The sequence below is a fragment of the Hemiscyllium ocellatum genome, chromosome 34 (assembly GCF_020745735.1).
Source record: "Hemiscyllium ocellatum isolate sHemOce1 chromosome 34, sHemOce1.pat.X.cur, whole genome shotgun sequence".
Taxonomy (NCBI): domain Eukaryota; kingdom Metazoa; phylum Chordata; class Chondrichthyes; order Orectolobiformes; family Hemiscylliidae; genus Hemiscyllium; species Hemiscyllium ocellatum.
Genome location: NC_083434.1, coordinates 1,125,058 through 1,140,706, shown reverse-complemented (window position 1 = coordinate 1,140,706; position 15,649 = coordinate 1,125,058). Strand labels below are relative to the sequence as shown.

Genomic DNA, 15,649 nt, shown 5'->3' with positions numbered 1-15,649 from the left:
CAGTGTTATAAAATCAATAAATACTCTTTTCCAGCTTTTTAAAATTAGTAACTCATAAGTATTATACATTTATTCTGCTCACCCAACAAGTTGCATTTGCAAAGAAGCTTCTTACATATATAACGTTCCAAAAAATACAATGTGTGTACTGAAGCAACTCTTTCAATTACCAGTCCAGGAATATCTTCAACGAAATATTCGGTAATTTGTGTTCCATCAATCAGAACATGGTTAGGTGCATTACAGCTTGTTACATAAACATTCGATCCAATTAATACCTATTTATTTTTATGTAGCATATATTTATCATAAAATATATAGCCCCTTCTAGCAAACCTGATGAACCTGCAACCAGTGCTTGATAAACTGATATTATTTAGCCAACTATACCCTATATATGCAAGTTGGCTGAGTTTGGGTTAGAAAAATGGTAGGATGGTAAAATGTCAGTAACATTAACAGCAGAGAAACTTGGAGTTCCTTTAGATAAATAACTGTGGTGAGCTGTCTCAGCTCCATCACACCTACTGATTGAGATTTCATCCTTATGGATCATCTCAAGCAATTAACAATGAGAGACTAAGACAATGCTGAATAGTGGTATTAGAAGTCAGCGGCTTACGAATGTGGCACATTTGATCTGGAGCAACATGATAACTCCTGAAGGTCAGCAGATTAGTAGACAATTGGAAATGTGCGTTACTGTAAATATCTGATACATAAAGGCAATTAAGAAGAGTTCAGTCCTGGAGGGTTTAATGGGCGCCTGTACAGCCCTAGCACTTCTGGTTTTTGTAAGACTCCATGGTTATACACAGTAAACAGCTAGGGCCTATGAAACCTGAAAGGAATGCAACAAATATTTATTAGATGGCACTTATTTAGGATATTCCATTCAATATGTTGTAAAACAGAAACCCATACCTTGTTAGGTGCCTACTTAATTCATGCACTTCCATTTCAGTGCTTTTGAATTCATTCAATTCCTTACGGATAGCAGCCTGAAATTTAAAAGGCACTGGAATTACTAGAGAAATACTGGACTTTAAATTTCCTGCTATATTATGTTATATATTCTATCTAATGTTCTTATTTTCTAAGGTGAGATCACAGAGCACTTCTTCGTACAAATGGTAGTGAAATTTTACAATTCTCATTCCTCAAGAAACAGTTAAGGCTCAGTCAATTTGAACTTTTAAAATTGCGATAATAGGTTCTGGCAAAAAAAAATTCTCAATACTTGTACCATTTCTATCTTTCTGAAAGTTTGACTATAATATCTTACTTTGTCAGCAGCTGTTAGCCTTGTCCATGGCTTGTCTGCACGTCTGTCATAATCCTGGGCCTCAGCTACCTCCACATAGTCACTGAAACGGATTAGGATTTTTCTCTCCCTTAATTCCTCCACTGTAGGTCTTTGGCTAAGCTAGAAGCAAAACAGATATTGTAGACTTAAGACAATGGAGGTAACATGTTTGCAATCTTTTCCATTACTAGTGGATAGACATAATTCATTTAAGACACCATTAGTCACTTCCGATTGCATAGGATAATTTACAGATAATTTTACCAATGCATGGAGAAACAGGTCACATTCCAGTGGAGGCATTTTGACTCATAAATTTTAAACTTCAGCACAAGTCAGATATTCAGGTATACTGCCTACTATGAGGAAACCATTGAGCACTACATATTTGATTGACTGTCAAAAACAGTTCTTGCTAACAGCACAGGATAATAACACGTTTCCAATTATTCTGAATATTTACAGTGTCAGCAGTGGTTAGCATTATTATGTCCTTATTTTGGTTTGTTTCTGGTCTTGTAGGGTGGTTTGCCACCCACTGTTTGTTGTACTTCATCGCAGATAGTTCAATTTTACCAACCTACACCTACATGCCCACCACTAGCACGAACACATTAATGACGTTTACGACTTATTAGAGAAGAAATGGGAACCTAGTAGGCAAACATTATCTTGGGAAGGAATTTTTTTTTTGAAAAAGCAGTGTGCAATCCTCCATATTACACCTTTCCTTCTGCATTCCACCAATGCATTGCAATAACGACAAACAATGAAAAACTAGTCCACTAGCTCTGAATCAGACTTCACTAAATCAATTAGACTTTATTGACATTTTGTCTTTCCTAAAATATCTTTCTTATATTAATAGTTCCCTGCCTTAGAGCCGCCCCAGTTACTGGAACCTTCATCCATCCTTTTCTTACAACTAGACTCAAGTGTTTATAATTGTATCTCTCATCCTAACTTCAACCAAGTCCCCACACTGATCTACATTAGATTTCAGTCTAGCACACTTTAGTTTTAAAATGCTCACCCTCTATTTCAAATCTATTCAGAACCCTGCCCCTCCTTATCTTTGTAACCACCTCCAACCCTCCAAATCTCATACATCAGCTTGGATCTGGTCAGCCAAATAGTCCACCTTCAACATATTTTGGAAAAGAGAATTTGATATATATTGGAAACCTCCTACACATTAGTAGCCATGCCCCATAAAAGACCACAATTAATAAGAAGATCCAGGACAACATCAACAACAATACTTCAACCTTCTGTAAAGAGCTCTGTAAGTCAACGAATGTCCTGGTATTCAGATTGGTTGTCTTCACTGTATTGGCATTTGGATTGTGTATTAATGCACATAACAGTTGGAGAGAAATTACGCCAGCAATATCTCCTCTAAGTTCAATGGGCTGAACATTGAATAAAACATCAATGCCCCTCTTGAAGTCAATTCCATGAAGCATTCAGGCAAAATAAGTTTGTAAAATGTATTTTGTATCCCTTATCAAACGTATTTGGATGGACTGGACTGTGTCTGGTCAAAATCAATCTCCCAGGCGGGGTTCAATTCACTGAAGCTCAAATGGTAAGTGCTTCACAGAATGACAAAGAAATGTTTCAAAGTTACTCTGATATTGTCCCTGAAACATATACCTTAATGGCTGGGAGTGAAGACAAAATATCCATCAAGCACATTTCATGTCATGATTTCCGAATGAAGAGGAAGAATGTTAATAAAAAAAACAAATCATGCATTCAATATCTAAGTACCTTATTGGATATCGTGTCTCATTTGCCCAAATAGAAGGAAGTGAGGACTGCAGATACTGGATGTCAGAGTAAAGTGATGGTGATGGAAGAGCAAAGCAGGTCAGGCAGCATCTGAGCAGTAAGAGAATCGACATTTCGGGCATAAGCCCTTCATCAGGAATATCACATTGAATGTGCCACATTCAGTTGAGTGTGCCACATTTTGGATGAAGGGCATGGTGGCTCAGTGGTTAGCACTGCTGCCTCATCGCCAGGGACCTGGGTTTGATTCCAACCTTGGGTGACTGTCTGTGTAGAGTTTGCACATTCTCCCTGTGCCGTCTTCCTCCGGGTGCTCTGGTTTCCTCGCACAGTCCAAAGATGTGCAGATTAGTTGAATTGGCCATGCTAAATTGCCCATAGTATCCAGGGATGTGTAGGCTTGGTGCATTAGTCATGGGGAATATAGAGTAAGGGGACTGGGTCTGGGCAGGTTATTCTTTGCAGGGGTCAGTGTAGACTTGTGGGGCAAAAGGGCCTGTTTTCATACTGTAGGGATTCTATCTATGAAATGTCGATTCTCCTGCTTCTGGGATGTGCACCACATTTTTTGACTCGTGCCTAAATATCCAAATATCCATCTAGAATTGCCTGACATTTATTGGTCAAGGTATGGATTATAAGAGGAAGGAGAGGAGATTATGCTGGAGATGTACATGAACTTTGATTAGGCCTTGTCACTGCCGGAGAGGAAGGATGTGATTGTGCTGAAGAAGATGCATAGGAGATTCATCAAGATATTACCTGGATGGAGCGCTTTAGCTATGAAGACCGAGTGGATAAGTTAGGGTTGTTTTCTTTAGAGCACAGAAAGCTCAGAGCGGACTTGACAGAGATGCATAAGATTAAGAAGGGAATGAACAGGATAGAAGAAAAGGCAGCTTTTTTCCTTAGTTGAAAGGGTTATAACTAGAAAGCACAATTAAATTGAAAATCAGGAGGTTTAGAGGGGTGTTGAGGAAAAACCTTTTCATCCGGAGGTTGGTGAGGGGTCTGGAACCCACTCCATTATGGCAATAAAAGTGAGTAACCTCACAACCTTTAAAGTGCTTCGATGAGCATTTAAGATTGAAGGCGATGGGCCAAGCTCTGGAAAATGGGACGAGTATAGTTCTAGTGGGTCTTGGAAGTACAGACCTGATGGGTTGAAGGTCTCGTTCTGTTCTATCGAATTCTATGATTAAGAGCCAAAGCAGAAATCCATGATGTCATATTCAAATTGAGGAACAGCCAATGACATCAATTGTTTTAGAGAAATGGGTTTTCATTTATAGGGTATTAGCACCAGCTGTGAAAGAGAAGCTGTATAACACAGATAGCCTTCACTTGAATTATGTTGGCACCAGAATCCTGATGAATTGTCTAAATGGGGCTGTTCACTTGAGGGGAGATTTCAAGAGAACAAGGCAGTAATGCAGGGTAGCAATGGGGTAAAGATAATCAGAGTGGGGACAGTAGGGGACAGAGTGTACAGACATAAGAGTGCACCAGGAAATAAGCTTGAGTAGGGAAATGGTTTTTAAAAAGTGTTCACTTGAATGTACATGCCACACATATCAAGATAGACAAAGTGATAGCATGTATAGAAATGAAAATGTAATGAACGAATTAGCCATTACAGAGAACCAAAATATTTGAGAATGGAAAAGTAAGTGTGGGTAACTCTGTAAATAAAGAACTTAGAAGTGGGAAATTCTCTTTGCTTAGAAAATCAACACATAGAATAAGCTTTAATAGGATAAGAAATAGGTGAGAAAGTCACTGGCAGACTAGTTTATAGGTCTTCTACCACTTCCAGGGTAGGACAGACTATAAATCAGAAAATAATAAGGGCTTGTAAGAAAGGTACAGCAATGATCATGAGAGATTTTAATCTTAAAGTAGATTGGAGAAATCAAATTGACAAAGGCAGTTTTAAAGATGGGTGCAGGGTTTACTAAGATTATTTCATAGAACAATACATTCTCGAATTAACTAGGGTACAGTCTATTTTTGACTTGATGATGTGTTTATGAGACAGGATCAAATAATGATTTCACAATAAAGGATCATCTAAGGTAGAATGTTGGGGTGGGGGTGAAGTGTGGTCAGATGAGTCAGGTCAGTTGACTAGGTGGCAAGAAAAAAAATGCCAACATCTTGGTTGGTTGTGGGGGGGAGGGTTAATCCCCATTTCAACTGGAGTGGACTTGGGTCCTGCCTCCTTTTATTCCCTTGTGGTAAAATCTTGGATTGACAATCCTGAAATATTCAAGAGTGGAGAAGAATGCAGAGATCATCATAACATGACGGAATTTCACAATCAGTGTGAGGTTGATAAACCTGAATCAGATTCTGAAGGACAGGATTTATATGTGTTTAGAAAGGCAAGGACTGGCTTCATGCATGAAAACTCATGTCTCACTAACTTGATTGAGATTTTTTGAATAAATGACAGAAAAGATTTATGAAGACAGACCAGAGAACGTTGTCTATCTGGACTTCAGCAAGCCAGTCAGCCACATGGTAGACTGGTTAACAAGATTAGTCATATGGAATACAGGGAGTGCTAGCCATTTGGACACAAAATTGGCCTCAAGGTAAGAGACAAATGGCGTTGGTGGAGGGTTGCTTTTCAGACTGGAGGCCTGTGACCGCAAGGTTCAGTACTGGGTCCACTGCTACTTGTCATTTATATAAATGATTCAGATGTCAATATAGGAGGCATGGTTAGTAAGTTTGCAGATGACACCAAACTGCTGGTGGTAGTGGACAGCAAAGAACGTGACCTCCTAGTGCAACCTTGATCAAATGGACAAATGTGGCAGATGGAGTTTAATTTAGTAAAATGTGAGGTGCTGCATTTTAGTAAAGCTCATCAGGACAGGGCTTGTACATTGAATGGTAAGAGTGCTGTGGAACAAAGACCTTGGGGGTGCAGGTTCACAGTTCCTTGAAAGTAAAGTCACAGGTAAACAAGGTAGTGAAGAAGGTGATTGGTATGTTTGCCTTTCTTGGTCAGTACATTGAGTATCAGAGTTGGGACGTCATGTTATGGCTGCACAGGACATTGGTTAGGCAACTTTTGGAATACTGCATTCAGTTCTGATTTCTTTGTTATAGAAAGACTGTTGTCAAACTTGGAAGGGTTCAGAAAAGATTTACAAAGATGTTGCCAGGTTTGGGGTGTTTGACCTATAGGGAGAGGCTGAAAAGGCTAGAGCGTAGCAGGCACAGGAGTGACATTAGAAGTTTATAAAATCATGAGGGGCATGGATGAGGTGAACAGCTACGGTTTTTTTTTACCAGGGTAAGGGAGTTCCAAAGCTAGAGAGCATAGGTTTAAGGTGGGAGGGGAAAGATTTAAAAGGGGCCTATGGGACAACATTTTCATGCAGAGGGTGGTGCATGTATCAAATGAGCTGCCAGAGGAGATAGTGGAAGCTGGTACAATCAACATTTAAAAAGCATCTGGATGAGCACATGAATAGGAAGGGTTTAGAGGGATATAGGTCAAATGCTGGCAAATGGGTCAGCATGGACAGGTTGGACTGAAGGGACTGTTTTCATGCTGTGTGTATCCAAGACTATATACTCAGCTCCTGACCTCATTACTGTCTTGGTTCAAACATGAACAAAAGAGCCACGTTTCAAAGGTAAAGTGAAAAAGTGGCCATGCTGACATCAAAGCTAATTGTTAAAAACCACACAACACGAGGTTATAGTCCAACAGGTTTATTTGGAAGTACAAGCTTTGGAGTGTTGCTCCTTCATCAGGTAGTTAATGGGGCAGGGTTATAGGACACAGAATTTATAGTAAAAGATCATAGTGTCACACAATGATGCAATATATTGTATCCTATGATCCTAATCACTAGCTACCTGATGAAGGAGCAGCGCTCCGAAAGCTTGTACTTTCAAATAAACCTGTTGGAACATAACCTGGTGTTGTGTGATTTTTAACTTTGTCCATCACAGTCTAACACCGGCACCTCCATGTCTTGAATGATTGTGCATTCAGGAGCTCTACCAAAATTATTGTAAATGGGGGTTAAACTCTCTGCTGGTTGGAGACATGCTTAGCACAAAGGAAGATGGGTATAATTGGAGGAGGTAACTCATCTCGGCTCCTAGACATCTCTTCAGGAGTTCCTCAGGATTATTTTCTTGTTACAAACACCTTCAGCTGCTTCATCAATGTCCTTTCTGAAATAATTTCATATATATATTTTATGTAAAAATATGGCTATTAGAGAAGGTTAGATGCTTGGAATCCTGCAGCCAATAACTTACAAAGCACAAAGAACAATACAGCACAGGAAGAGACCCTTCAACCCTCCAAGCCTGTGCTGGCACATTTTGCCCTTCCACACTAAAACTGTCTTCACCGACAGGATCCTTATCCCTCTATTCCCTTCCTATTCATGTATTCATCCAGGTGTTTCTCAAATGCTGCCATTGTGTCTGCCATGCTGGCAACACGTTCCAGGCACTCACCATCCTTTGTGTGAAAAACTTGCCTCACATATCTCATTTAAACATCCCTCCTTGCACATTCAACCTGTGTTCCCGAGCATTGACCCCTCCAGTCTGGGAAAAACCCTCACACTTTCCACTCTATCCATGCCATTCACAATCTTATAAACTTCTATTAGGTAACCCTTCAACCTCCTGCATTCCAGTGAAACAAAACCCAGTCTAACCAACCTTTCTTCATAGCCAAACTCCATAATACCAGGTAAACCTTTTCTGTGCCATCTCCAAAGCATCCACATCCTTCTGGTAGAGGGGTGACCAGAATTATAATAATATTCCAAATGTGGCCTAACTAAATTTCTTTCAAGCTGCAGCATAACCTGTCCATCCTTACACTCAATGTCCCTTCCAATGAAGGCAGGCATGACAAAGCCTTTTTCACTACCTTACCTCCCTGCACGGCCACATTTAGTGATCTGTGGATCTGTACACCCAGATTCTTCTGCACGTCAATTCTCCTAAGGGTTCTGCCATTCATGATCTGATTTCCACCGTACTTTACCTTACAAAATGCATCAGATTTGTCTGGATTAAACTCCATTTGTCATTTTTCTGCCCATGCTACCAACTCATCTATATCCTATTGTATCTTCTGATAATCCTCTTCACTATCCGCAACTTCACCAATCTTCGTATTGTCTTACTAATTAGACCAGCTACATTTTCCTCCAAATGATTTATGTAGGCCGTGAACAGCTGAGGTCCCAGCACTGATCCCTGTGGAATATCACTTGTCACAACCCTTCATTCTGAAAAGCATCTTTCTACCACTTCCCTCTGTCTCCTATAACTAAGCCAGTTCTGTATCTATCTTGCCAGCTCACCGCTGGTACCATGTGACTTCACCTTTTGTACCAATCTGCAATGATGGTCCTTGTCAAAGGCTTTACTGAAGTCCATGTAGACAACATTAACTGCTTTCCCTCATCAATCATCTGTGTCGCCTCCTCAAAAAGGTTAGTGAGGCACAACCTCCCCCACACAACCATGCTGTCTATCACCTCCTGATTTTCCAATATCTGTCTACCTGAACAAAGCACAAGTTAGGATTGTGATCGAATACTCATCACTTGCCTGGATGAGTTCAACAAATGCAAGATCCTTGATAATATCCAATAAAGAGTAGGCCACAACTAATTGGGCTACATCTATAGATATTCACAGCCTCCACCACAGAAGCTTAGTAGCAGCAATGTGTACCAAGCACAAGATGAATGCGACAATTCATCAAGACTCTTACTACCATCTAGATGGACAAAAGCAGCAGATACATGAGAACACCACTGCCTTCTAGTTCCCCTCCAAGCCACTCACTAACTTGATTGGAAAAATATTGTTGTTTCTTCCATGATCCTGGGTCAAAATCTTGCCCTAACAGCATTTACACAGTGGGTGTAAATGGACTGCAGCAATGAATAAAGAAAAAAAATCACAACACAAATGTTTTTCTTTAACATTCCATAGAAACTCTGATTTGCTACTATACTTCTATGAGGCAAAATTGGTCTTTTACACTCTCTGAGCAAAACTATGAAATAGCTACAAGATTAGTTAAAAAAAAGCAAATACAAGGAGCAACGCTGCTATCAGTGCTGAGGAAAGCACGCTATAAAATCTCACTGACGCAAAGAAAGCAGGCACAGTTTGCATGCTCTGAGCACATACCATATTAATATTTAAGAACAATATGAGTTCAAGATCAGGGCACAGCAAGACACGAGGCTAGTGATCAGAATACAATTGCACTGAGACATTTAGATGAATCCTAAAAGTTTTTGCTACTGCTGTTGGGACAGTTTTAAACTAATGTGGCAGGGGGCTGGGAAGAGAAGACTATTAGCCAATGAGGTGGAAACTGGAAACTGTAAGGATCACAAAGTTAGCATTACCTAGGGGAAGAATAGGCAGAGAGCAGGTGAATGCAAAAGAACTGGCAGTCTGAAGAGCATATACTTTAATGCAAGGAGGATAGTAGGTAAGGCAGATGAACTTAGGGCTTGGATTGTTACTTGGGAGTATGACGTTATTGTGATCACAGAGATTTGGTTGAAGGAAGAGCATGAATGGCAACTAAATGTTCCAGGATATAGATGCTTCAGACAGGACAGGGAGGGAGGTAAAACTGGGGGAGGAGTTACATTGCTGGTCAGGGATGACAAAGGAAGACACTATGGAGGGCTTGAGCAGTGAAGCATTCCGGTGGAGCTGAGAAATAAGGGTGCATTTACATTGGTGGGGCTGTATTACAGACTTCCCAACAGTGAGCGTGAAGTAGAAGAACAAATGGGTAAACAGATTATGGAAAGTTGTAGAGACAACAGGGTGGTGGTCTTGGAGGATTTTAATTTTCTCAACATTGACTGGGATACACTTAGTGTCAGGGGCCTAGATGGGGCAGAATTTGTAAGAAGCGTCCAGGAGAATTTTCTAGAGCAGCATGTCAATAGTCCGACGAGGGAAGGGGCCATATTGGACCTGGTACTGGGGAACGAGGGGTGGTGGAAGTTGCAGTGGGGGATTTCTTTGGGAATAGTGACCACAATGCTGTAAGTTTTAGAACACTCATAGACAAAGAAGAGAGTGGTCCTAAGGGAAGAGTACTAAACTGGGCCAAGGCCAATTATATCAAAATTAGGCAGGAGCTGGGAAATGTGGATTGGACACAGCTACTTGAAGGGAAATCCACATTTGATATGTGGGAGGCTTTCAAAGATAGGTTAACGGCAGTGCAGGATTGGCACATCCTGTTGAAGCTGAAAATGTGTTGCTGGTTAAAGCACAGCAGGTTAGGCAGCATCCAAGGAATAGGAAATTCGACGTTCTGTTGAAGGCAAAGGATAGGAAAGGCAGGATTCATGAATCGTGGATGACAGGAGAAATTGTGTGACTAGCCAAGAGGAAAAGGGAAGCATACATAAGGCAGCTAAGAACAGAACAGGCCTTACAGGAATATCGGGAGAGAGGAATCAAGCAGGTTAGAAGAGGTCATGAAATAACTTTAGCAAGCAGAATTAGGGAGAATCCCAAGGCCTTTTATTCTTATATAAGAAGCAAGAGGGTAACCAGAGAAAGGGTCAGTCCACTAAAGGATAAGGAAGGAAGGTTGTGTGTCGAACCTGAGAAAATGGGTGAAATTCTCAATGTTTACTTACATCAGTGTTCACTGAGGAATGGGAGGTGATGAATGCTGAGATTAGAGATAGAAGTTTGTTTACTCTAGATCATGTTGACATAAGGAGGGATGATGTGTTGGGTATGCTAGAGGTTATTTAGGTGGACTATTTGTGTCACTGTCATTCCTTATGCACCATCTGATCCAAATCGAATCACTTACCTTTCTTGTCAGCCGTCTTTTAATTTCTCTCTTTTCCTCCTCTTCTTCTTGTTCATTTTTTGCTAAAGATAGATTTCAATAAATTATCTTCGACATGTGCAAAACACATTTGCTGATTTTTTTGCAAAGGTATCTAAACACAAGGGACTCGTTCAACCTGTTGCCCTCTGCCACCCTGTCCTCAGTGTAAATATATTCGCAGTGGAGATAGTATCTGGACACATGTCCACCAGTGGGCACTTGAAGTCTGTAAATGTGCAATTAATGCTCACTTAAGGGCTGTATCACACATTGCTGGGAAGTAATCAATTGGCCAGGGGGAGGAATCTCTCCTTAATGAATCCCATCCTCATCAAAGGGTGAAACATCTGTGATGAGATGCGCCTTTAAGAGGGATTTGTTCTGACACGTTTCTCTTTAAGAGGCATGTTGTAAACTTGATGCCAAGGGGCATGCTTCGTAGAAAGCAGTGTAAATAGTTTGGGTCTTTTTTTTAGACAAGCGAATCATGGGTGGGTGGAGTCAGGCCCACACAGACCATGGGTTTCAGTTTTGCTTTTAGTTGTTGAAGTTGGGGTTTTTGGAACTGAATCTTTTTCAACTCAGCACTCTCTTCTGCTGCTGCAGAAAGCTTGAGTTCTGTCTCCGCTGTTAGATTAATTTTTTTCCTTTCATAGCAACTAAGGGAAATCAGTTTTGCAGAATTTACCTTTGCTAAGTATGTATTTATGGAATGCTGCTATATTGGAACAGTTGATGAGTGGTAGTTATTAAATAAATTATTTTGGTAAGTATTTCAATAGAGTTAAAGTTCTTCCAATGCTTTTCTTGTTTGTAGTTGAACTGTGGATTAAGAATAAAATTTGTTTTGCTTAAAGCCCTGTACTTTGACTTATTGAATGATATCCAGATCGTAGAACCTTACACCTACTTCTAAGTACAAAATAAGTTAGGGATTAGGCTATCTCCTTGATATGATTTCAGGGGATTCAGCCTGGCTCATAACACATCCCCTCCCCAATATTTCAACACCACTAGGCTGATCAGACTCATTCATCTATAACCTTAAACCTCAATATCACCCTAGCCCCTTTCTGGATGGTCTCAGAGGACAACCTCTTATTGGCTGGCAATTGTTTGGTGTGATTTCCTAATCCAGAGGGGAATAAGGGATTGGTAAAGTGTTGTGCTCAATTTGGTGTTATGAAATTAAAGGCATGTACTGTATCTTTAAGAGAGAGTGAATGCTGTTTTGCACTGAGAGCTGAAAAGCACCTGTCATATGAGTGGCTAGCAGTCTCAGAGTGTACTGGAAAATTAAAAATAAGTAACATTTGTCTGTGAAATAGATACCTGAATTGGTTGCTGTTTTGACATAATTTGAATTTAACCAAATAACTTAAGTTATGCCCCAGGATACTAAAATCCAAGCAAGTTTCAATTTATTGTTATGCCAACATCGAACCAATGAGACGATCTGTTGCTGGGAGATAAAAAAAAGCATGCAGTTTGAAAGCCAGACAGAGTAACTGCCATCAAGAGAGACTGTCATTCAAAAACACTCTCTACCAAAAGTACCTTTTTCATATGAAACATCTTCATCGTAAAAAGAAAGAAGACGACCCAGGGAAACCTTCAGCTGAAAGAAGAAAGATACCAAAGACGACAGCCACTTGTATGGTTTTGAAATTAAGTTGATGTTATTTTAATAACTTTTTTAAGGGAACAGTATATTGCTATAGAGTTGGAGGCAGGTAATAAGCAACTAAGAGAAAGGGGCTTAGAGTTGTGAATAGTTGTTCTTTAATGTTCACTTTTAGAGGTAAAGAATAAATTGATATTATTTTCTTTAAGTAGTGGAATTTAGGACTTCTTGTCACTCATATTTTAATAGATTACTAGATGAGATGAGCTTTACTCGGTGTTTGGTTTAATTAACAGAAGAGTTCACTGTCGTGTGGTAACACTGGAATAGCTGGTAGTAACCTCAGCATGTTTTACCAGTCGAGCGAGTGGGGATCTACAACCTCATATATTTCAACCCCTTACATGTAAATCAAATGGAAATCTAAGAATAGCAGTCTCTCTTTTTCACAATTACGATCTACGAATGTATTTATATTCTCAAATTTCCTGTTATCTAATGAACATCTGATGGGAATGTGGAATTCGAAATACAAACAGATTAGTCATAATTGTATTGGATAGTGGAGCCATCCCATTGGTAGATGTCACTTTGTGCTTAGGCAAGCATCGTCACTGGCTTAGTCTTTCATAAACTAACATATCCAATCTATAGGATTGCCATAGGCTGGGTAGGTTAGGTCTATATCTATTTGACTTGAGAAGAATAAAGAATGATCCTTTTAAGAATAAAAGTTGGCAAGTGGTTAGTGCTGCTGCCTCACAGAGCCAGGAAGGTGCATTCAATTCCAGCCTTGGGTGACTGTCTATGTAGAGTTTGTATGTTCTCCCCACGTCTGTGTGGGTTTTTGACAGATGCTCTGGTTTCCTCCCATAGTCCAAAAATGCAGGTTAGGTGGATTGGTCATGTTAAATTACCCCACAGTATCCAGGGATATGTAGGCTTGATGGATTAACCATGGTAAATGTGGGGATAGGGTGGGGGGGAAACAGGTTTGAAGTGGATGCTCTTTGGAGGATCAGTGTGGACTCAATGGGCAGACTGGCCTCTACCTTCACTACAGGAATTCTTTGAAACATATAATATCTTGAAGGGAATCTGATTTAAGGTGATGAGAATTTTTCTCTCAGAAAGTTGTAAGTCAGTGAAATTCTCTTGCCCAGAGAACAATGCATCCAGTGTCATTGAATATTTTTCAGGCCTATTTATAGATTCTCAATTGACAAGGATGATAGAAATGTTATGGTTCAATTCAATCCAGGAAATTCAATACGAACATACGGAATAAAAGCAGAAGTAGACAATTTGGGCTTTTGAACCGGCATTAATATTCAATGAGATCATGACTAATCTGTTTGTGTTTCAAATTCCGCATTCCCATTCACCCCCGATAACCCTTGATTCTCCTGCCTAATAAGAATAACTTCTTATTTCTGTCTTAAAGGTATTCAATGACTGGCTGAAGAAGCAAGTTGTGAAGTGCTCTAGGAGAAAATAATTCTTGTAAGCTCTGTCCTGTAACAACATGCCTAACTTTTAAAATAGTGCCCCTGTAGTCTAGACTCACCTATAAGAGGAAACATTCTTTCCATGCCTACATTATCAAAACCATTCAGAATCTTATACATTTTAATCAAGTCACCCCTCGCTCAGCAAGCTGAGCCTGTCCATTGTTTCCTGATAAGGCAGCCCACTCGTTCCAGGTATTTGTCTAGAAAACATCCTCTGAAAGACTTCCAATATATTTACATCTTTCCTTAAATAAAGAGACAAGAATGCACACAGTATTCAAGACGTGCTCTCACTAATTTCCTGTATGAATGAAACATCACATCCATACTTTTAAGTTTAATTCCTCTTTCAGAAAAGAAGGTATCTCATTTTGAATGCGTAGAAATATGGAAACTAGGACCAGGCATAGTCCTTTGCAATTCAATATGGTCATCACTGATTCTCTAAATCAACATATTTTCACTTTTTCTCTGTACCTCTTGTTTTTTAGATTACTTACAGTGTGGAAACAGGCCCTTCAGCCCAACAAGTCCACACTGACCCGCCAAAGTGCAACCCACCCAGACCTATTCCCCTACATTTACCCCTTCACCTAACACTACGGGCAATTTAGCTTGGCCAATTCACCTAACCTGCACATTTTTGGACTGTGGGAGGAAACAGGAGCACCCGGAGGAAACCCATGCAGACACAGGGAGAATGTGCAAACTCCACGCAGTCAGTCGCCTGATGCGGGAATTGAACCCAGGTCTCTGGCGCTGTGAGGCAGCAGTGTTAACCACTGTGCCACCATGTCGCCCATGTTGTTCTCAACCTGTTGCCCTCTGCCCAACCCTGTCTAGAGGCATGCATCTCTGAATAACATCTCTGAATGGAAAAAAGGGTAATTTTTTTCAAAAATTGAACACACTGAGCAACCTGGCCTCCATAGCCTTCTGAGTGAAGACATGTTTATTTGTCTCATTCCATAAATGGCTTATCCTGTATCCTGAGACTTCACAACCAGGGAAATCATTTTACGACCATGATCTGTGACATTTCCATTGAACAGCTCCTTCTCCTAAACAGGGCCAAGATATTGGTGATTGAGGCTTCTGGCAGGTGTGCTTTACTTGAATCTTTGGTTCCTCTGAGGCCTTGGACGGTGGTGAAGGGGGACGTGTGGGTACAGTCTTTACACTTCTTGTGGCAGCAAGGGAAGGTGCTGGGAATAGAATGTGGGTTGTTGATGGACATGGACCTAGTGAGGGAGTCACAGAGGGAATCATCTCTGTGGAACGTGGATAGGGGTGGGCAGGGAAATATATCTCGGGTGGTGGGGTCTGATTGTAGGTGGCAGAAATGGCGAAAGATAATGTGCTGTATCCAGAGATTGGAGGGGTAACAGGGGATTCTATCCTTGTTGCAATTAGAGGGATGTGGTTCAAGGGCAGAGGTGCGGGAGGTGGAAGAGATATGCTGGAGGACATCATTAATCACAAGGGAAGGGACATTGTCGGCCTTCAAACTATATTGCATGCTCTGG

General features: G+C 40.5%; 1 protein-coding gene across 1 annotated transcript in view; it reads right to left on the bottom strand.

Moving 5' to 3' along the window:
- Nucleotides 1-652: 652 nt before the first annotated feature.
- The window catches only part of LOC132832214 (phosphatase and actin regulator 1-like), a 488,261-nt gene continuing 473,264 nt past the window's right edge, over nucleotides 653-15,649 (bottom strand). The window contains exons 10-13 of the mRNA XM_060850008.1: nucleotides 10,968-11,029; nucleotides 1,286-1,426; nucleotides 925-1,001; nucleotides 653-841 (exon numbers count right to left, since the gene is read on the bottom strand). Of these exons, the coding sequence (XP_060705991.1) occupies nucleotides 826-841; nucleotides 925-1,001; nucleotides 1,286-1,426; nucleotides 10,968-11,029 (296 nt within the window). The 3' untranslated portion in view covers nucleotides 653-825. The remainder of the gene's footprint in view (nucleotides 842-924; nucleotides 1,002-1,285; nucleotides 1,427-10,967; nucleotides 11,030-15,649) is intronic.